General features: G+C 35.1%; 3 protein-coding genes across 3 annotated transcripts; 2 read left to right on the top strand and 1 right to left on the bottom strand.

Moving 5' to 3' along the window:
• The first annotated feature begins 1907 nt into the window (after positions 1-1907).
• SWI3D (SWI/SNF complex subunit SWI3D) lies at positions 1908-11811 on the top strand. Its single transcript, XM_004230818.5, has 7 exons — positions 1908-2484; positions 5355-5884; positions 6325-6897; positions 7584-7750; positions 7828-8393; positions 10611-10801; positions 11294-11811. Exons 1-7 carry the CDS (start codon positions 2001-2003, stop codon positions 11618-11620), a joined length of 2838 nt encoding a protein of 945 aa, XP_004230866.1. The 5' UTR covers positions 1908-2000; the 3' UTR covers positions 11621-11811.
• Positions 11812-12980: 1169 nt separating this feature from the next.
• Positions 12981-16595, bottom strand: LOC101263553 (ras-related protein RABG3f). The gene is made up of 7 exons (XM_004230901.5): positions 16293-16595; positions 15899-15925; positions 15652-15751; positions 14673-14819; positions 14174-14254; positions 13831-13976; positions 12981-13342 (listed from the first exon to the last, which is right to left on the bottom strand). Exons 1-7 carry the CDS (start codon positions 16343-16345, stop codon positions 13276-13278), a joined length of 621 nt encoding a protein of 206 aa, XP_004230949.1. The 5' UTR covers positions 16346-16595; the 3' UTR covers positions 12981-13275.
• A 931-nt stretch (positions 16596-17526) lies between these two features.
• LOC101244235 (putative proline-rich receptor-like protein kinase PERK6) lies at positions 17527-21778 on the top strand. Its single transcript, XM_019211919.3, has 10 exons — positions 17527-17627; positions 17906-18767; positions 19078-19176; positions 19252-19713; positions 20092-20178; positions 20296-20366; positions 20466-20542; positions 20821-20962; positions 21040-21201; positions 21357-21778. The coding sequence occupies exons 2-10, from the start codon at positions 17981-17983 to the stop codon at positions 21564-21566; spliced, it is 2097 nt and encodes a 698-aa protein (XP_019067464.1). The 5' UTR covers positions 17527-17627; positions 17906-17980; the 3' UTR covers positions 21567-21778.
• Positions 21779-22333: the final 555 nt, after the last annotated feature.

Below are 22333 nucleotides of genomic sequence, written 5' to 3' on the forward strand. Positions count from 1 at the left end.
TTGGAGTGAAAAAATAAAAATTTGAAGTTGATAGTATTTTAAAAAAGTAAAATTAAATTTTTAGGGTTGGGGGTGGGGTTGGGGGGCGGGTAGGGTGGGTAGGGGGGCTAGTTGGGGGAGAGGTAGAAATTTAAAAATAAAAATTTAAAGCTGAAAATATTTAAAAAAAACAAAATTAATTTTTTGGGGAGGGGGTGGGGTTAGGGGGAGGAAGTCAGGAATCACGTGAAAAAATAAAATTTTGAAATTGATTTTTTTTTTTTAAAAAAATTGATGTTTTTCCTAAAATAAAATGTAATTTGAAATTGGAGGAGAGCTTTGGAAAATGTTTTCCTTAATTTTTGAAGGAAAATTTTCCTTAATTTTCAGAAAAATAAGCTGATTTGGAAAAAATATTTTTCAAAACTTTTGCCCCAACCAAATATGAGAAAATTGGAAAACATTTTCCAATACCACACACACTCTTAAACAATCAAGAACTTTTTTCAAAATATATATGCACCGATCAATCCACACTTTTGAGCTGCAATTTTATTGTGTGAACTCTAAATTTTACGATGATAAATCAATTGTGGAAGTTTCAAGGCAGTAATGATTCATTATTTTATTTTACTTTCACTACTAAAAAGAAAACTATTTAAGAGGAACAATGAAACACATAAATGTTTTTTTTATGAAAATATTACTAGTATTTAAATTTCAACAAATACCACGCATCTGTATAAATTATGATTAAAATATTAAGAACACAGAGATGTAATGCGAGCTATAACAATATTCTCAATAATTTATTTACTAACCTATAAATACAGATTGATAAGGTGATATTATTTCATTTGTATACCTTTTTAATTCTAGCTATAATATGTTAGTGAGGATTCTATAATAAATTTGTAATTTACATATTGATTCGTTTGACTACTAACAATACTATGAATCTTCATTCTTGCAAATTAAAATAATAAACGTGTGATTTTAGAAGGCAAAAGACCCTCTGAATGAGAAAAACGTTTAATGACAACAATAACATCAATAGAAATAATATTTCAATAGTTATGAAAAAATATGAAAATTTATTTACGTCGAAAATTATTTAGGATAGATATAAAAAAATGACTCATTTCATTTCCTCATTAATCACCTTTGTGAAGAGACTTCAATTTATGAAATTATCATCTAATAGAGGAATTAAATTTAAAAAGAGATCAAATTTTATCACTATAAATTTGTAAATAATTTATACGATATCAACTTGTTCTTATATCTAGTCTCCATTGGTCAATCGAAACTAAACGCGTGCAAAAATCGAATCGATTAATAAACTAATGTTATTGAGTTATTGCTATTGGATGGGCGAGTTTTTAATGAGTTTATAGAAAAATTATCGGATTATCATTTGATTTCAATTTTTAGTATTGTATTATTGATTTAAACTGATAACTTGTTAAGAGTTAAGACGATAGTAATTTACTACTTTACCTTTCATAATTATTAATTACGAATAATTTAACATAAGTAGACTCTTTATCAATACTCTACACTGTAATTTAACATAATTAAATATTATGTTTCTTGTTTCACTAATTCACTTTATCAAATCAATTACTTAATACCAAATTATTAGAAAAATGAGAAGTCGCATTTTATTACCGATAAACAAATTAAAAATAGAAATATTAACGACTAAAATTCAATAAAAATATCTTATTAATTCAAAATTAGTTTAAAATTAAAATATAAAATTAATAATATATAAAATTGAACCGAATGATTGAAAATCCTTTGACGCTGATAATAGTTAGTTAAAATATAAAACCATCAAATAACCAAATTTTAATAAAAGTATTAAGTAAACAAAAAGAAATTCAATAAATTGCTAGTGAAATCCACTGTAAATAAAATGTACCGACGGAGCACCGTATCAACCCTGAGGCTGAAATATAAAATCCTTCACGAAACAACGATTCAAGCGTAGTTGCTAGTACTTCAGTTCTCAATTAATGGAGGAGAAACGGAAGGACACCGGAACTCCACCGCCGGCCGCCGACACGCCGATGACATCGGCTGACGTTCCGTCCGCTGAGGCGCCTACGTCGCGTCGGAGAGGTGGTGGCAACAAACGAAAAGCAAGCGCCATTGGAAGTGGCGCCAGTTCAACTCCCCCCTCGACTTTGTCGAAGCGTCAGAAGCAGTCAGCAGCACCTTTCCCACCGATCCACAATGGTCCGCTCACAAGAGCTCGGCAGCAGCCAAACAACGCCGCAGCTGCAGCTGCCAGTGCTGCTTCTCCGTCAGGTTTTGGTGTTAGGATCGAATCGGAGGTTCTGCCAAAGGCCGAGGTCGGTGTAGAAGAGGCGGTGAAGGTTGACAAAGAGTCCAATCAAGTGAAGGAGGATTTGGAGGCATTAGAGGCTGAAATTGAAGCTGGAATTGAGTCAATTAGATCCCGTGATCGTAATGTTCACGTTGTGCCGACTCATGCTGGTGAGTTTCAATTGTTGTCTTTCAACCCTCAATTTGGTATGCTTTCTTGCTGCGGCGAGTATTAGGGAAATAGATTTTTGTAAAATTTGAATTTTAAAAAAATGTTTATATGATTAGCTTAAGATAAGCTGGAATCAAGGAATTCAATGACCTGAGGTTAAGAATTATATTTTTGAGATAGACTTAGTGTTACTTTACAAATAAAAGTGAGTTTTGACATTTACAGTTACATAGTAAATACTCCTTCTGGTTGTTTTATGCCATGTTGCTTCATTGGGGATGGATTTAAGATGTTTATTTGACTCAGATACTTTATCAGAAGTAGTAGAAGAGAATATTAAAGTAACGACGGAAAGTTTAGTTTGATATCATGACATAGTCTAAAATCCGAACTAAATCAAATTTTGATTCTTCACTGATGTGTGAGTTATATGTAATGGAATGGTGTTGAACAATTTAGGCACTCCATTAAGGAATGTGTCATATAAATTGGGAGTTAATTGTAATGGAATGAAGTTGAACAATTTAGGCAATCCCAAAAGGAATGTGTCATATAAATTGGAGTTTTGTGTAATGGAATGGTGTGAACAACTTAGGAAATTTAAAAGGAATGTTTCATATAAATTGGGAGTTATATGTAATGGAATGGTATTGAATAATTTAGGCAATCCCAAAAAGAATATGTCATATAAATTGGGACAAAGGAAGTATGCAACTTTTACATTTTTCAACTTGTCAAAAGTTCAAACTGGAAATTGCACTATTACGGTTCCCTGATACTAATGTAGTTATGAGATGTTGCAAGATGAATCAGATATTTTCTTCCTTCGACCTATGGTGTTCGGTCGATAAGACATAACCTATAATCTCTTGAGTTGAAGTACTCAAAACTAAGTTTATGCTTATCTTTCTATTGAATTCAAATGGTTAGCCACCCAACAAATAACAAGTAAATGATTTCTTACTATATTGAAATGAGAAAGTGGAGGAACAACTTCCTTATTGCTAATGACTTCTACTTCCTTTGTTTCAATTTATTTGACCTATCTTGACTTGACCAGAGTTTAAGAAAATAAAAAGACTTATGAATTTTGTGGTCTTAAACTAAAAATATGTCAAATGTACCAAAATATCCTTTAATATTGTGGATTTAAATGTTTCACGTGAAAAGTTGGAATTAAGAAGTTGCTAAAAAGAGAAAAAGGCAAGTTTTTAAAATCGGACTAAATAGAAAAGTAGGTCAGACAAATTGGAATATAAAGAGTACCAAGACATAGGAAAACACAATTAATTAGTAGATATGATGAAGTAATCTACTTTCATATTCCTTTAAAGGGTGCTAACATTAATCCTTTCAAATCGTGCTTGAGTAAGTGTGGAAAGTACTAGCATTTTCCTTTTTCTCAACAAATTATTCCTCATCGTCAATGGAATCAATCCAGAATAATTTGCTCCATTGATTGAAAAGAGTCTCTTAAGTTGCCTTTCATCCATTTTAGATCTAGTCAATTTCTTCACAAATCTAGCAGGTTGTTGTGGTGAGGAATCCGATGTTTTTTATTTATATACATCTAACAATTGCAAATAAAGAGGTTGTTTCTTGCACTCACAAAGTTGTAGCCAAATCTGGCGGATTAAACTTTAATTTCCTACTATGTGTAAGGGTACTAGCAAGAACAATTGATTGGTCAAACTTCTCCTGAGAATCTCCCACAAATCTAATTTGGTGTAGCTTAGCCAATTTTCCCAACTTTTTGACGTCTAATAGGTGGTCCAAAACAAAGGTTGCATTGAACTCATCCCATAAGCATTGAAGCATATCTTTATCTTGTAGAAGAAAATGACGTTGTGCAATTCCTTCTAAATGTAAAGAAGCAAGTCAATTTTTTTCTACTTTTGGTGTTTGTTGGTGTCGTAGGAAATGCTCGGATGGCCCAGTGGTTTGGGGTTGGGACTTCCATGTTGGAGGTTTCAAGTTCAAAACCCTTTGCCAGCAAAAACAAGGATTTTCCATCTGGGTCGAGCTCATCGCACCGGTCTTGCCTAGTGCAGGTTACTTTTAGCGAGGGTTTCACTCTTGCGCAACCAAAGAGTAGCGGCTGCGGGTTTTCCTTGTCATAAAAAAGAAAAGAAATGCTCACACCCTTTTAGCCATCCCTAGTGGTCTTCATGGCCACAAAATATGGAAAACCCAACTTTGTATATATTTAGAAATGATGAAATCCCCGCTAATGTTTTATCCTAAACCTGTGGCATCCACAGTTTTATCTTTCTAACCTCAATTGTGATTGCCATTTTCAGTTGCTTCAGTATCCGCCTTTGAATTTGCTAAATACTTAAGTGAGTGAATCCAAGTGAGCATAGATCTCCCATAACTCCCCTCGCTGATACCAAGTTTTTACGGTCCCCTGATATAGATCAAATCATATGTTTTCTTCATACTATCTATGGTGCTAGTTCGTTAAGAGAGACTTGTAATCTCTTCAGTTAAATTATTCAAAACTGGATTTTCTTCTTCTTTTCTTTCCATTGAATTCAAATAACTTCAGAAACAACACTGGTGTCATAAGCGCCCACCTAATAATAAAGAAATAGCTTACCGCTACTACTAAAATGAGAGGTGGAGAAATAACTTCCCGAGTGCTAAGAACTGTGACAAAGAAATAGGAAATGTAATTAATAGATAACCTGAAGTAATCTACTTACAGATTTCCTAAAATTTTCCATGAGCTAACTGTTGGTAGATTAAAGGGGTTCTAACATGCCCTCTCCTCCTTTTTTCTTAATTTTTTTAAATCTATAGTCTGCTACTTAAAGTTAATAGCATTAGGGCTTTTCCAGATGTTATCTGACATTTCCAAATTTTTTAGGTTGGTTCTCTTGGACAGAGGTTCATCCTTTGGAGAAGCAGACAATGCCGTCATTCTTTAATGAGAAGTTGCCAAGTAGGACTCCAGAAATATACATGGAGATACGGAATTGGATCATGAAAAAGTATCACACTGACCCCAACATTCAAATTGAGTTGAATGATTTGTCCGAGCTCTCAGCAGGAGATTTGGATGTAAAAAAGGAAGTGATGGAGTTTTTGGACTACTGGGGCTTGATTAATTACCACCCTTTCCCACAAACCAGTTCGGTTAGTAATGTTGATATTGATGGGGACGAGGCGGCAAAGACAGATTCTTTGGTTGATAAACTGTTTCGCTTCGAATCCGATGAAACATGGACCCCAGTTCTTCCGAGGTCTAGTGTAGCTACTCCTTCTGCGACTTCTGGATTCTTTCCAGAGTCAGCTATTGCTGAAGAACTGATGAAGTCTGAAGGGCCAGCTGTTGAGTACCACTGCAACTCTTGCTCAGCTGACTGCTCAAGAAAGCGGTATCATTGCCAAAAGGAGGTATCTTTGCTCAACATTAATGTCCTTCCTTTGTTTTGGGACTAATGAGATAAGATATGATTACGGCTTGCCTACTGTCTAGGGCATCACCACCAGTGTTTTCTTTCTATTCATGTTATTATTTAGATGAAGGAATCATCATCTTGGTTAATTCATATACTTGTCGCCGATCAAAGAATGTGATTCAGAACCACACTTTATTTCCTTCTGGGCATAAAAGGCACGTGCTTGAGACAACTCAGTAAATTTAGTTGCTTACCATTCTCGTTCTCAAACTCTTCCGTAGTAGTCCAGGTTCACATATCCTCGTATGGTCCATAATTTCTGTGCACATACATATTACAATGTCAATTTCACTGTTGAAGTAGGTCTTGTCAAAACTTGACGTCTTACTTAAGTGCCTGACTCTGTTCTTTATGTTGGTTGTTTTTACTACGTAGGCAGACTTTGACTTGTGTAGCGAATGCTTCAACAATGGGAAGTTTGGATCTGGTATGTCACCTTCTGATTTCATTGTTATGGAGCCTGGTGAGTCTGGCGGTGCAAGTGGTGGGAAGTGGACAGATCAGGAGACTCTTCTTCTCCTTGAGGCATTAGAGCTTTACAAGGAAAACTGGAATGAGATTGCTGAGCATGTGGCTACAAAGACCAAAGCTCAGTGTATTCTTCACTTCATTGAAATGCCAATAGAGGATACATTCTTGGATAGTGATGCTGAAATTAACAAGTGTGTTAAAGAAAAAGAAGATGCAGTTTTGTCTAAAGATGATACATCAGCTAGTACTGATGCCCCAGAAACAACAGAGAGTAAGGATGATGGAAATGACAATCAGGTTTCACCCACAGTGGAAACATCAAAGCCAGAGAATGTGAATGGGCCAATTCCTCAGGAGGAGGTTGGTGAGAACTGTGCACTCAAAGCACTGAGGGAGGCATTTACTGCTGCTGGTTTTTATCCTCCACCTGGAGAATATGCTTCATTTGCTGAAGCTGGCAATCCTGTAATGGCAGTGGTATGTTGATTTATTTTACTTTCCATTGGCTCAATCATTCTGATGCAACTGAGCACTAAAGGCTCTCTACTAGGAGCTAGGAATCTATTAATACTTTTCCCTGAAGCCTGAATAATGAAATCAGTTTTTTTTTTTAGTTTGTCTTATTTACTTGATCAAGGTATGATCTTTCTGCCGGTGGTAGTCTTTTCTCACCATTTTCACAGGTTGAAACCTTGTTTAGAAAAGGATATGGTTTCATTATAGCACTACAGTCTCAATGAGATATTTTAATCGTGTTCAAAAGAGGCAGTTGTTCGTCAGGAAAGAAAGAAATGACAGGTTGTTTGAATGTAGGAAGAAAGTCATTAATACCAAACACCAATGTATTGTTTTGCTTAGTTTTTACCATCACATGGAAGATGTACATGCTTCTGACCCTAGTGCTGTGATTGACATCATTAGCATATTACACAATTTGTAATGGGGTGCTTGTGGTTGTAAGTTGTAACCAGTGCAGCAACTTCTTCTTACTGATCTTACTATAAGGCGCTACTCTTTACCGATTTTTTAAAAAAGAGAGGAAGTCGTTAGAAGTAGTATCAGTTTGAATTTCTATTCTGCTGTTAAAATTCTGATTGTTTATTAAAATAAGTGATTATTGATAATGTTTTTGTTGTCTTCATTATGATGTTTTCTTTTGCTAGGCAGCGTTCCTGGTGAAACTGGTAGAAGCTAAAAGAGTTACTGCCTCAGTGCGCAGCTCTTTGAAATCCATTTCTGGTAATCCTTCTGGTGAGAATCTAGCCTTAAGGCACTGTTTTGTTTTGGAAGATCCACCAGATGATGGGAAGGCATCATCTGATACAGATCGGTTAGTATTCCTCCTTTTAGCTCTAATTAACAGGTATCGTATTGATTTGGAGTCTAATTGTTAATTTAGTATTGCAGACCTGCTAATGGACCAGTTGATCCAGAAGATAAGAAAGATGAGGAGGACAATGTTGAAATGCAGAAAGAGGAAAAGTTGACATCAGTTATTGAAGAGAAGAGTTTGTCAATTGGACAAGAAGAGACCAAAGGTGAAACAAACATTGACAAAAAGTGCGAAGAGCAGGATGGTGAAAACCATGAAGAGAAAAATGAGAAGGAACTTGAAGAAGCAGCCCATTTGGTTTCCACCAGTGATGAAAATCCAGAGAAATCTGATACTTCAAAACAATCTGATCCAATTCCTACTGACAAAGAAGGGGAACCTGCATCACTTAAAGAATCAGATGATGCAGACTTGGCAGTGGGACAGACACCAAGTACCACAGCAGAATCAGATGTTTTAACGTCTAAACTAGAGCTCCCACCCGGGTTCGAAAAGGAGTCAGTTGATGGAGCTTTAATGACCATTCCTTCTGACTCTCCAGATACTCCTAAAGATGAGGACATGATGCCAGCTGTGCAAACAAAGGAGCCTGAGCAATCCATGAAATCGAACTCTGTACTTGAAAATGGCGAAAATACAGGTCCAAGTCTTCAATATGGTGTTATGTTTTTTCCGTCGTATAAGTTATGCTAATTATATTTCCTTTGGGTATTTAAATGGGGAAAGTAGTAATTCGCAGGAAGTGTGTAGGTGCAAATCTACACACTTCCTGCGAATTACTACAAGCTTCCTATCAAATCTACAATCTGGTCTGTGTTAACTATACACAACTGCTTACACCAAAAAAGTAAGGATGCTACACTATTCCATTTGACTTTGTGAATGGAATTGGATCTATTTTTAAAACATCTACCATTCCTTTCCTTCCAAACTGACCACCATATACATGATGATATCAACCTCCACCATCTCCTTTGGCTCTTGCTGCCTCCTCTCCTTACCCAGCTCTTTAACAACTCTGATGTATGTTCTTGCATTGTCCAATTCAGATTTGAATTGCTGAGGAATAAATTCCAGACTTGCTTGGTAAAGTTACAGTGCAAGAAAAGGTGATTGTTTCTCTTGTCAAGTTGCACAAAAAGCATCTGGGAACCATTTGTCTACCCTTCTTCTGGAATACTTCCTGTTTTAAACAAGCCCTCTTTATCACTAGCCAGGTGAAACATTTCACTTTTGTAGAAATGCCCCCCTTCCAAAAATAGTTCCATTGATGCTTTGGGTCTCCTGCTATCAGTTGAAGACCTCTTCTGTAGGCACTGCTAATTGTGTAAAGACCATTTTTGTGCCTCCCTAGCATCCTGTCTTTGGCATTCATCTCTATTCTCATTCGACCTAACTTCCCTAGTAACTCTGCAACCCTTTCCACCTCCCAGTCATTGAGAAATCTTCTAAAAACTAAATTCCTTCCCTGTTTTGTCCAACAATCACTTACATTAGCATCAGGATTCTCGCATATTTGAAAGAGATCTGGGAAGAGATCCCTTAGAGAGGATTGTTCTATCCAGGTTCCTTCCAAAATCTAGTTGACTGCCATTTACCACATTGATAAGCAAATCTGCTTCCATTTGGGGCCACAAGTTTCTGATTGTTCTCCATACTTCCACACATAAGGTTCAACTGTGTTCTCTGATGGTTGCTGCATTTATTTTGGGCGATATAGAATCCCTCCTCTGATACTGTGTCGGTTTCCTGTTAAATGTCATACACACAAGTTCTCTTTTCACTTAGTATGTCAAGTGTTTAACACCATGCCATTATTAAACAGTACAACTTTTATGACTCTAAGAATTAGAAATTATTTACTATTCTAATTTTAGACCTTGATAAATTCCTTTAATCCAACTAATCTTACGTTATTGCTTACTTCCACTACTATAACACTCGAGTTAAATCATCATCTTAAACTTCATACCCAATCAAAAAGTGGCATGTACAATGACACTTCTCTTTCTCTAGGCTTGAGCATCATATAAAATGTTAGGAGTGTGTGCAAATACATAGTCTCCTCTTGTAAGGTGATAATCGTTGATGAAAATCCATATGTAGAGGCAGATAGAGAGAAAAGAGAAATAAGTTGACCTTGAAACGAAAATAAGTTTAAACTAACACAGGGAGGGGGGGGGGGGTGCACAGAATTGGGAGGACAAGCGGGTGGTATTGGCATAGGAATTTTAGGAGTTCAAGAAAGGAGATGCAAGGCTGGGGAGGAGGGGGTTTGTAGTGAGTTGCTGGGTTACTCAACATTTCTAGACCTATCATCAGATAAATGAAATGGTGTGTATATACGCACACATAGTCCCCTTGTGTGAATCATTGATAAAGAATCTTCAGGTAGAGGAAAATAGAGGGAAGAGATATATGTTGACCTTGAAATGAAAATAAGTTGAACTAAAACAGAAGAGAGTGTGGAATTTGGAGGACAAACGAGTTCTATGTGAGATTGGGTTAGGAAATTCAGGAGTTCAAGAAACGAGATCCAAGGTTGGGGAGGAGGAGGGGAGAGGGGCTGTAGTGAGTTGATGGAGCAGGAAAGGCAAATGATAGACTAAGTTGATCAAGTAGGGCAGCCATCAAAACAATTTTACCCTTAAGGGTGACATGTTGCAAAGACCAAATTGGATCTTAAACTTTCGTTTAGTGCCATTGCTATGGCCTCGGGTCTAAAACTGCGGTTTTCTCTTTATGGTTGCTTAGCCAAAGAGGAAAACTGATTTATATTCTTCTTTTTGAACAAAACTGAGGCTTTTAAGAATTTGTATATCCTCTATAATTCTGATCTTGGTGCTCTATTGCTCAGGGGCTGGAGAAGTCAAAGACTCTTTAGATGGGAGAAAAGACCCTTTGAAGAACAAAAATGATCTGGATATTGAAAAGATCAAACGCGCCGCAGTCACTGCTTTGACAGCTGCTGCAGTCAAGGCGAAATATCTGGCAGATCAAGAAGAGGACCAAATTCGGCTGCTTACTACATCATTAATAGAGAAACAGGTAATCATGGCCCGCCAGCTCTTTGAAAATTGCATTTTCTAGGCTCCTTATTATGTTCTATGGGAGTCATCTAACAGCTGCATGGCTTTCACTCACTTGGACTGAAATAGATCTTGAGCTATCAAAAAAGATCCGGGTGATTTGTTTGTGACTATGATATGGATGATGAGCTTTTTTTCCCACTTGGAGCAGAAAATGCTTGTCTTCCTTTTAGAACAGAAAAAATTACAGTATATAGATGAGTATTAGACCGTCTCCTTACCTCTTGGTAAATAACTTCTATATTCTCCTTTCTTTGGTTGAATGTTTATGTCGCTTTACTTCGGAAGAATCCTAATGCGAGTTCAATCATTGAGTTAGGACTTGTCTGGTTAAGTTCTGACCATATTCTCCCAGGTTTCTGCTGGCTTGATTTTAAAGTGATCAAAATCTGACTTTCTTAGCCTTAATCTATTTCACCAAGTCTCAACCATTCAAGTTGCTTCTTTGCAGTTAAACAAGCTGGAGAGCAAGATAACCTTCTTTCATGACATGGATAATGTGGTTATGAGGGTCAGAGAACTATTGGAGAGGTCAAAACAGAGGCTTCTCGTTGAGCGTAGTCAAATACTTAAATCAAGATCTATGACTCATCCCGTGCCACAATCAGTACCTGCTAACCGGCCTGGAATGGTTCTTGCTAATACAGCACCCAGGCTTCTAAATGCGATGAGCTCCCAGAGGATACCGTTTTCAAGACCCATAATGTCAGGAACTCCTACACCAAGCTCTTTTATGCCTCCAACAGTTTCAGGAAATTCAATGCAGCCTTCAAAGTAGGATAAGCTTATTTCAGATAGGACTAAGTAATATTTTCTCTAGTGTATAAGAGTGGACTCATCTAGAAATCAAAAGAGCAAAGTAACGGTCTTCAAGTATTTATTTGTCATGTGACTGTTTAACCTTTCATGACTGTTGTCCTGGGTCAGTAAGTTATAAACTTGTTAAACAGCAGAAGTTAATTGTCCAAATTTTCTAGTTGTATGTATGCTGAAAGGATTAGGTCAAGCTATACATGCTTTACTCTGTATTAGAAGGTATCTGACTGATACTTAGATTTTTTGAGAACGTGAGGAGATGCATAGTTGCCCCAGTGAGGAAGTGTGAGCTTGGCTATAGTGGATAGAAGGAGAGGCAGAGGTAGGTCGAAAAAATATTGGGGAGATGTAATTAGGCACGACATAGTTTCAGCTTTCGAGGGCATGAGTGTAGATAGGAGGTCATGGATTAGGGTAGAAAATTAGTAGGTAGTTGAGGTAAGATTAGTCTTTGAGACAGTCTTGGTAGTATCGTGTTGGTTGTAGTATGAGCTTATGAGCATATTTAAGTAGTTTCTTGCTTTTGATATTTGTTATCATGTTGTCTATTGTGTTTCACGTATTGCATTATTTTGTCATCGCTACTATTCTTTTTTCTGAATGTTTAGTACTTCTTTCGGTATTAATTGACATGTTTTATTCACTGTCATATCTTCTTTTGAATAAATACCAGTCATAAAATTGTGATGACAATTGTGGCCTTCATGGGTGTTGTTTAATGATCTGCTTTTGCAGAACAGTTTTAAATCTATGTTTTCTTGCACAAATATATTTGAGTAACTAGTTCTGTAAGATTATATCGCAAAATCGTGAGAAAATAAATGTATATCAATGGAGGATTAAAATTCTGAGATCTTTTCTCAGCACAGGGTTAGTTTCTAGCATCATTGGTCTCCTGCTCTTTTCATCCGTTTCCCAGAGGCAGCAATCTTGGTAAAATTTTATTTGTATTCTGTGGTGAAATCAAATTATATGAGCTAATAATGGCCAACTGTCCCAACGAGGCGAATATGTACCAAATACCAATTTGTCATATCATAACGTGAGGAATATCTTTATGCACTGCATCAGTTTAATGACTTGTGGACACACTCATTGGATCTTTACGCAGTCGTGCTACAATGCCCTCTGGTTCAACTCTTCTACTAATTGGCATAGAATATTTGTTAGGCGATTCTGAATTGTGATTTTGATTGACCCTTTGTATATAATCCTAAACTATTTCTTAGCACAGTCGTACAAGAAATTATGTTTGCTAAATTGTTCAAACGCCTTAGAATTTTCATCATTTGTGAACATATAGGGGTATCTGAAGCTCATAGTTTGTGAGGTAAAACAAATCAACTGAGAAGATTATTGTAAAGCAAGAGCTTTCACCAGAGAGGCGAATACAAATCCAACAAATCTTGAAGTTTTGTCAAAGTGAAAGTAGTACCAACAGAATTCAAGCACCAAGAAACCAACCAGATGCCCCGTGCAAAAGCATATACAGGTACAACTTGAGAATTTGCCAGAAAAAGAACACCATGAGAAGCAAACAATAAAAGCGAGGGCTAAAGGAATCCAATTTTTTTTGGAGCTGCAAGATTTATCATCACTTGGAAAATTGTTAACTGTCTAACACTCACATCCACCTGTCCTCTGCTGACTGCTAGCGGCAACATCAATGGTATCGGGCAAATATCTTACCAATATAAAGTTGCAGCAGAAAAAAGAAATAGATCAGTATCATAATCGATAAAGGTAATAAGTATCTAGTACAGCAACAATTTAGTCATGGTATCAATCTTGCACAGCTCATAATATCCACCTGTTTGCATGTTAACATCGCTTGCCCACAGACAGTTTAGCCTAACAGAAATTGATAATCTAATTCCTTTGGAAAACGTCAGAGGAAAGAAATGGGACCAGAGGAACAGTTATGTAAACCAGAATTAATCAGAAGGCACAGGCTTATACGGTTTGCCAAGCAGCTGCGCTAAGACGAATAGGTCCTACAAAATTACTCGCCCACATTTTGCCATCCCTCATTCCCCAGTGCAACATTATTTTTAGGTTGTCCCCAACTGACGTGATCACGTGACACTTTTTTGGGAAGATAAGTATTTTCGTGTGCACTATGCTGCTAGAATCTTATGGACAACAATTGCTATAAATAATGTTTCAACTTACATTTCTTCCTCCTCTCCACTCTTCAGGGCATTTTTAGCAATGCATTGGAAAGCCTCCTCTACGTTGGTTCCTTCCTTAGCTGAAGTTTCAAAGTAGGGAATGTTACCCTTTGAAGCGCACCAGGCCCGAGCCTTTTTCTCAGACACCTAAAACAGAGCAGACAAGTATCTTTAAGTGAAGAAAAAGAATAGAATACCTCTATGGAAGCAAAGTTGTTCTCCGTCTGAACTATAGTAGTCCTATTGGCGGCTTACCAAAGAAGTGCACAGGTGAGAACAACAGACAAGGGAGCACAAAGAGGAAGAATTGGGACAATGTATAATTTGTTGGACCAGGAACTTACCACTCTACTATTTCCACCATCAACATCAACTTTGTTCCCCAGCACGACAAATGGGAAGTTCTCTGGATCAGATGGGCTTGCCTGAAGAAAATTCATTCGGAGATTACAGAGTAGTTGTTCCATAAGAAAAAATAGTGTCAGGTGAAGATACCAAACAACTAATTATATCATTTTAGCACCAATCTTTATGTGAGATCCTAGGCAGAAAGATCAAAACAAGTAAATGGTGGCACTAACAAATACAAGTGGCCATAACAAAAGGGAGGAGCACTGAATTAGCAACTAATGAAACTTGGAAGATGAAACATAACAAGCTCCAATAGGGAAAAGTTCATAAGGCCTTCATCTAAGCCAAAAGCAAAATAGGGCTATAAGCCTATCAATAGTTAATAACGTGAATTGGTAACAATAGAATCAAAAAAAGAAGTACCCGGTAAATAATCAGAGTGAAATAAAGAAGTACAGGGTAAACAATCAGAGGCAAATAAAGGAGAAATACCTGAATTAAGAACTCTTCTCTCCAGTTGTTCAAGTTTTCAAATGACTTCATTGAATTTACATCATAAACAAGGACACAACAATCAGCACCGCGGTAAAAAGCAACACCAAGACTCTGAAATCTCTCTTGGCCAGCAGTGTCCCAAATCTGGACAGCCAGAAATATCAAAGTTAGAGCAGTAAACAGGCCAGGTTGACCTATCCATGAGTAAAACATTAAGACTGGTAATGCAACCACCAACTACCTCTCCCCAATACCAAACCTAATATGCAGATGTTTGGAATTACAACATCATTTTCAAGCTGAAAAACGATAGAGCATATTTCTAGATATTAAACTTAAAAGAACCAAAGAGTAAATTTGAGAGAGAGATGGAAGTCTTGACCAAATGAGAAGTGAATTGGATGCACCATGAGTTCTATAGATTGGATATTTTGAAAAATAAAAAAGATGTCTGCAAGGCAATGTCTATCCAATCGTTTTCATTGCACTGGATCCACAGATAGAATTAAACCAAACCAAAGGACAAAGACAGGAATAACTAGGAAAAAGAGGTAAACACCTGTAAATTAATTATTGTTTTTCCTTTTTAAATTTTGAATGAGAAAAACATGTCCAAACTCCAACAAACACACTAAACATTTCAACCCATAAAGAAAAAGGAATGAACTCTAAAGCAAAGGAAGTGATGGGCTGCAATTAACAGAACGAGTGTTGCAACCCCCCATAAACACAATTACACAATCAACAGCATGAAACTAAAGTGTAGTTAATTTGTCATTATTCTCAGATAACTTGTGTGGTAGTTTGTCTTCATACGTGAATCAGAGGAAAACCCCCTCAATCTCTCTAGTTGTCACAAGGAATCACAGATGAAATAAGTAATATAGCAGACCTAAAATTGACAATTTGATACAGGAAAATATAGGTAGGTTGATTCATACACTAATACACATCAAAGAGACACTATCTAACTAACCTGTAGAGTAAAGAGCCGATCCTCAAACTGCACTTCCTTTGTCAAGAAATCAGCTCCAATAGTTGCTTTGTACTGATTGCTGAACTTCTTATTTACATATCTATAAAGAATCATTGAAGGCAGACAATAAGGCAATTCAATTATAAGGTATAATTGCATCTGGAAAGTGAATCAAACTGTTTTTTCACAATACTCTTGGACTGGTGATTAATCGAGCAATACTAGGTTACAAAGCTTAAAAGGATACTGATTCATCAACGAAGTCTTTCCAACCCTGCGAAACACAAAGAGGAGTGATTAATGGACAAATACTGAAAATTAAGAAACTGCTTGAACTTAGATCACGAAAAGTCAAATAATCAAATCAACAACGCCTCAATTGCCAACAAGTTAAACTCTACTATATGCACGAATCGTCTCTAATCATTCCGTTCTATCCCAATCTCAGATCACCGTAATCAAGCACTCAAATTCAATTATAAAATCAATATGTTAACAGGCCAAGCAAAACATAAGAGTTCGCGAAATGAACATGAACATCGATAAAACATGAGTAACAGAACCCTAAAGCAGTACAGAACAGAAGAAAGTTGTACAGTAAATATTTAGTATCTATATTGACAAATACGGTGAGAACTGACCCGCTATCGCCGAGGATGATGACTTTCAAAAGCGTTCGCCGGCGAGAAGGCATCTTCAGCTGACTCGATCTGACTCGAAGAGACTGAGTACAGAGAACTCCGCGTGTTTGCCTCTCCGTGTGTGGCGTGAGGAGCAGAGACAGTTGGCAATTTCAGACGTTTCTAGTAGAAAAAAAAATGATTGCCCAGTTGTTGTATAGTAATTGTATTGAAATGGATTATACTCGAGCTGGGGCACTAAACAGTCAACTAACCTTTCTCCGCCTGTCCGGGTCGGGTTGGCCGGAATTTGGGTTTTCACCATATTCGAATTTGGAAATATTATTTAGTTCACTGAAGTCATGGTTTCAAATTTCCATTTGAACAATTAATTTCAAAAATCTCAACTTCTCCAAAGGTATAATTTGAGATTTTCAATATTTTTAAGAATGTAAAAATTAACTAACAATTTATATTTCATAAAAAAATATCAGTTAATTTTCAAGAAAAAAATTAATTTTTGATATGATAATAATATTCGTATCATATAAATATATTAACTAGTTATTATTATTATTATTGGCAATTGATAATCTTTATAAATTATATGTATTTAAAAGTATACAATAGATATTTTTTCTTTTTATGTTTGTATGCTGCAATAGATGTTCTTTTAAGTCTTTCTTCCTTTTGTTGATAAAAAAAATTAAGAAATTAATAGATTTTTTTGTAATGGCAACTTCTAAACCACCGTCGCTGGATGATAACATTGGTAACGCGTCTTAATTTTTTTATTATATGATTAAACACCTTGGGTAGAATTTTATTGATTTTATTTCAGCTTATAAACGTCAAAAATAACCAAAGTATTTTAGAATTTCTTTTTATAAAATAATTATGTGGTTGACATTTTGCATGAAACAATAAAGCGAAAGAAATGGGAAAAAACGTCATATGTGTAGTCAAACGTAGAATGGCGCGCACACACAATAATTCATACTTTAAAAGCACTAACTAATTGTTTGGGTAAATTGCTGAGATCAAACTAGATTAATCAAATTGTATAATTAAAAAAAGTGAAGACATAATTATTCGTTTAATTTGACAAATAAAATGTGGAAAAAAACTATTTTAAATCATATTGAAGTTTTTTCTCCATAAATTCAGTCCTTTAATTAATAAAATAAGCATTAACTAAATGTAGTGATTTTTCTTGAAATTTAGTGATTAGTTCCCTTATTTTAGGAGGAGTATGAGGATGAAAAAACATCTCTTAGTTTCATGGTAAATTTTATTATTATGCAACATGTTTTTACTTTTCTTTCTTTGAGATTCCTCACTGCCTTTCTCCTAAAGGTATCATATTTCTTTTCTCTCCTGGGTTTGTTTTTTCTTCTTTTTAATCTTTATTTTTATAAGATTAATGCTTAGCTTCTGATAACATTTACGAAATATTATATGAAGTATTGATTCCGTATGGTAATAATTCTCTCTTCCTTATGAAATAAATGATAATGTTTCAATAGTGAGATCATTGGTTGTGATTTAGTTTCATGTTTTCTTGTTATTTTATTGAATATTTTGTGAATTTTTGAATGACAAAAGTAAACTTTGTTTGGATCTGTAATGAACAGGAATCAATATTTGGGAGATCGGCGGTATCTGCGTAACATATTCTAACGCAGATTGTGATAAAGACTTTTATAAAAATGTCTTCGTCATCGAACGGGGACTCTCCATCATCAAATTCTTCATCATCATCTTCACCAAATAATTCAAATAACAATTCGCCACCCGAAAAAGATAATAGCTCTTCTTCTAATGGTAATGATAATAACAATAGTAGTAATAATAATAATAATAACAACAATAACAATAATTCAAACTCTCAATCTCCACCTTCTAACAACGATTCATCCTCTGGAAAAGATAATAACTCCTCTTCTTCAAATAACAACAACAACAATAATAGTAACAACAACAATAACGACAACAACAATAACAAAAATAATAATTCAAACTCTCAATCTCCTCCTTCTAATAACAATAATTCTTCATCTGGAAAAGATAATAACTCTTCTTCAAATAATAACAACAATGGTAACAACAATAATGGTAATAACAACAATGGTAACAACAACAATGATAATAACAACAATGGTAACAACAATGATAATGACAATGACAATAACAATAACAACGATAACAAGTCACGTTCTCCACCAAACTCATCAAAAGGAGGATCATCGCTGGCTCCTCCATTTTCTCCACCTTCACATTTTTCTCCAAACTCGAGACCTCTTGCCCCTCCAAAGCCTCAATCAGATAAGTCAGACAGTAACGATAACAAAACAGCACTCAGGATCGGAGTCGCAGCTGGAGCAGGATTGTTATTTATTGTCATGCTAGTTTTCCTCATCTCTTGTTGTAAGCGGAAAAAGAAAAGAAAGCATGGTCAAATGGGCTACTACAGAGACAATTCTCATGGAGCCATGAGTATATTTCTTTTATCTTATTTTATCATATGCTTTCATTTTTTGACATAATGTATTACATTAGTAAAAAATAAGTAAAAAAATGATCCATGAAAGGCATGTCGATCCACAATGTCACCCTTGATTAGACAATCACTCTTTTGAGAAAGCTTGCGCTACAATATCATGCCTCGAGTCCTTCACGATGACTCATTTGGTTTAAAGGTTCTGAATAACATAATACTTTGCCTAGTGCGTGGCAGAGGTGGTAGCAATATTTTTGCTAATTCATTTTTCCCTATATTCTAACCTGTATTATGTATTTTTGACAGATAATCATTACTATAACAACACTGGACAACGTACCAACAATTGGCAGACTAACAACAAACTTCAATCAACTGACCAATTTCACAAGATGCCTCCTCCAGGTAAGCAATCATGTTCATACGTATATATTAAATTTTGAACATCCTTAATAAAAATCATGTTTTCACGATTGGCAGGGAGTGGTCAAGTAAGTTCAGAGCATAGTTGGCCAATAGCACCACCACCACCTCCGCCGATGATGAGCAGTAGTGATATGAGCTCGTCGGCATTCTCTGGTCCACATCAACCTGCTCAACCACCTCCACATCCAGCAATGGCTCTTGGTTATAATCAAAGTAGTTTCACTTATGATGACCTAGCAGTTGCAACTGGAGGATTTACTAAAGACAAACTATTGGGACAAGGTGGTTTTGGATATGTACATAAAGGAGTGTTGCCTAATGGTAAAGAAATTGCTGTGAAAAGTTTGAAATCTAATAGTGGACAAGGAGAAAGAGAGTTTCAAGCAGAAGTTGAAATTATTAGTCGTGTACATCATCGACATCTTGTGTCTTTGGTTGGATATTGCATTGCTGGATCTCAAAGGATGTTGGTATATGAATTTGTTGCTAATAGCACTCTTGAAGATCACCTTCATGGTATGTATACGTTCTATTTTGTTTTAATTCGTTTAACTTACTTTACAAAATAGTTTTTTTTTCTTTTTGGTAACTCTTCAATTGTAAATTTTCTGACATATGAAGTTAGGCGGATTGAGTTAAAACGGATCAAGACAACGAACCAACCAACCAAAATTTGCTTGGGTCAAGACAAGTCATATATAGCTCAATTTGTCCAATTTTTACTGAGTTTTATTTGTTTCTTCTTAAAGATTTTAGTACTTAAAAAATTTCATTATTTTTATGAGTTTTATATAACATATCAAATTTTTAAAATTATTTAGCATTTTTTAAAAATAACTTTTGTTATTTAGTAGTTGGAGTTTATCTCATATTTTGTTTGTTGAATTCATTCAGGATCCGGTCGTCCAACTATGGATTTCAATACAAGACACAGAATTGCACTTGGAGCTGCCAAAGGTTTTGCTTATCTTCATGAAGATTGTAAGTTTTGAAATTTTTTGTTGTTTTTATTTTCACTATTTGACTTATTTGCGTGTATTTTCATATCTAAGTTTTTCTTCCTCTCTCTTTTTTTTTTTTTTTTTGTATAAATTATAGGTCACCCTAAAATTATCCATAGAGACATCAAAGCTGCAAATATCCTGTTGGACGAAAATTTTGAAGCAAAGGTATTTCTATTTTAAAAAAATACCAATCATATGAGGAATTTTAATTTCACTTAGATACAGAAAAATTCAATATCTTAATTCTTACAATATTTTTATTAGGTGGCTGATTTTGGACTAGCTAAGCTCTCATCTGACAATCATACTCATGTATCCACCCGTATCATGGGAACTTTTGGGTGAGCATATTTCAAAATATTTTTAAAAATAACATCTTTAATTTATTTTATTTTTTCCAGGTTAGCATTTACAAAATCTTTGAGTTGATTTCTATTAATTGAGTAATCATATTATAAATCAATCACAACATCTCCGTTTCGGTTATATCTTCTACTGTTTTAATGCTAGTATTTTCTTGAAATATGTACCTAATGTTAAAAAAATTTAAAAGTTAATGTATTAGTATGTTAAATTAAAATGAAATAATTGAAGTATAATTATTTGTATGTATTAATAGGTACTTAGCACCAGAGTACGCTTCAAGCGGAAAGCTAACTGAGAAGTCTGATGTTTATTCATATGGAGTTATGCTTTTGGAACTTATAACTGGACGTCGTCCAATTGACATGGACGGTGACGATGATACCTTAGTTGAATGGGTATGTACCCTTCCGTTTTAATTTTTTCAATTCTTTTACGTGGCATGTTTTAATTTATGCTATCGGTTTATATACAGGCAAGACCTATTCTAATTCGTGCAACAGAAGGCGGAAATTATGATGAATTAATAGATCCACGCTTAGAAGGAAACTTTGATGCCCAACAAATGTTATGTATGGTGGCATGTGCTGCTGCAACAATCAGACATTCTGCGAAAAGACGTCCAAAAATGAGCCAGGTTAGTTTTATCTCTTGATTTTTCTTAGCCGTTGCTATATTTTTTTCTGGTGAGTAAATTTTAAGTATATTTATTTTGTGTTATGATATATAAATATGTAATCTGATGATATCTTTGAAAAAAATATTAATCAATGAAACACTTTACACATATAGGTTGTACGTGCTTTAGAAGATGATGTTACCTTGGACGATTTAAATGAGGGAGGAAAATTGGGTCATAGTGCAACTCTTAGTTCAGGAAGTTCTGAACAGGATGGAGGTTCATATGATTTAAAGAAATTCAGAAAATCCAGCATGTCAAGTCAAGAATACTCAAGCAGTGAAAATGGTGAATCTCGTGAATTTCGTCAAAACAAGAAGTAAACAATATAGCCCTTAATCAAAATTATTGATCCGGAAAGAAAAAAGGGTGGTTATTTCAATCCTCCATATAATTATAAATTGTATTTATTTATGTATAATTATTAAATTGTAGATATAACAAAATCATTGACCAATTGAACTTGATCGCAAAGATTTTTTAGGTACTTAAGTTTGGTCTCTTGGTGGAATAATAATATTCTTCTATCATGAAACTTAGGTGATTGCAATTTTGTGTTTGAATTTTCGTGAGTTAGTCATCAAATTTTGTTAAAATTGAAGAAATAATTGATGTGCAATTAGTTTGGACTATACAATTTAGTTCACATTTTTTGGATGTGTATTTGATATTTTATAGGCAAGCATCAACCCCTATTATTCACATAGTTTTAGTGTTAGCCATGGATGAAGATACTAATTTAATTAAAATCTTAGTCAATAGATTTGTTTGATTTTTATATATGAATCTTTTTATTTATACTATATATTCACTAAGTGTGTGTTAAAAAAATTTACAATCACTTAATGAGTATAAATAGATTCAAATGATTATCTATAACATGGTAGTTCAATATAACTCTATTCACTTTCCTTGTTAACCATTACCTATCATCCACAATCAACATTGTTGTCATTAACGTCGCTATCATTAGCCATCATTTACGATCATTGCCACCAACTACCATTACAATTCGCTATATACAACCATCAATCACTATATGATGTCATTCACTTTTATTATCACCGACACCATTAACTGTCATTATCAT

The sequence above is a fragment of the Solanum lycopersicum genome, chromosome 1, assembly GCF_036512215.1.
Source record: "Solanum lycopersicum chromosome 1, SLM_r2.1".
In the NCBI taxonomy this organism is placed as follows: domain Eukaryota; kingdom Viridiplantae; phylum Streptophyta; class Magnoliopsida; order Solanales; family Solanaceae; genus Solanum; species Solanum lycopersicum.

Bases quoted from the DNA above. Each gene is read 5' to 3' on its own strand.
- SWI3D (XM_004230818.5), top strand. From the start codon at position 2,001: ATGGAGGAGAAACGGAAGGACACCGGAACTCCACCGCCGGCCGCCGAC. The intron at 5,885-6,324 runs GTATCTTTGCTC...TTTACTACGTAG, and splicing joins GGTATCATTGCCAAAAGGAG to GCAGACTTTGACTTGTGTAG. The intron at 8,394-10,610 runs GTCCAAGTCTTC...TCTATTGCTCAG, and splicing joins TGAAAATGGCGAAAATACAG to GGGCTGGAGAAGTCAAAGAC.
- LOC101263553 (XM_004230901.5), bottom strand. From the start codon at position 16,345: ATGCCTTCTCGCCGGCGAACGCTTTTGAAAGTCATCATCCTCGGCGAT. The intron at 15,926-16,292 runs GTCAGTTCTCAC...TGTGTTTCGCAG, and splicing joins ATCATCCTCGGCGATAGCGG to GGTTGGAAAGACTTCGTTGA. The intron at 14,820-15,651 runs GTTAGTTAGATA...CTGGCTGTCCAG, and splicing joins ATCGGCTCTTTACTCTACAG to ATTTGGGACACTGCTGGCCA.
- LOC101244235 (XM_019211919.3), top strand. From the start codon at position 17,981: ATGTCTTCGTCATCGAACGGGGACTCTCCATCATCAAATTCTTCATCA. The intron at 19,177-19,251 runs GTAAGCAATCAT...CACGATTGGCAG, and splicing joins TCACAAGATGCCTCCTCCAG to GGAGTGGTCAAGTAAGTTCA. The intron at 20,367-20,465 runs GTATTTCTATTT...TATTTTTATTAG, and splicing joins ACGAAAATTTTGAAGCAAAG to GTGGCTGATTTTGGACTAGC.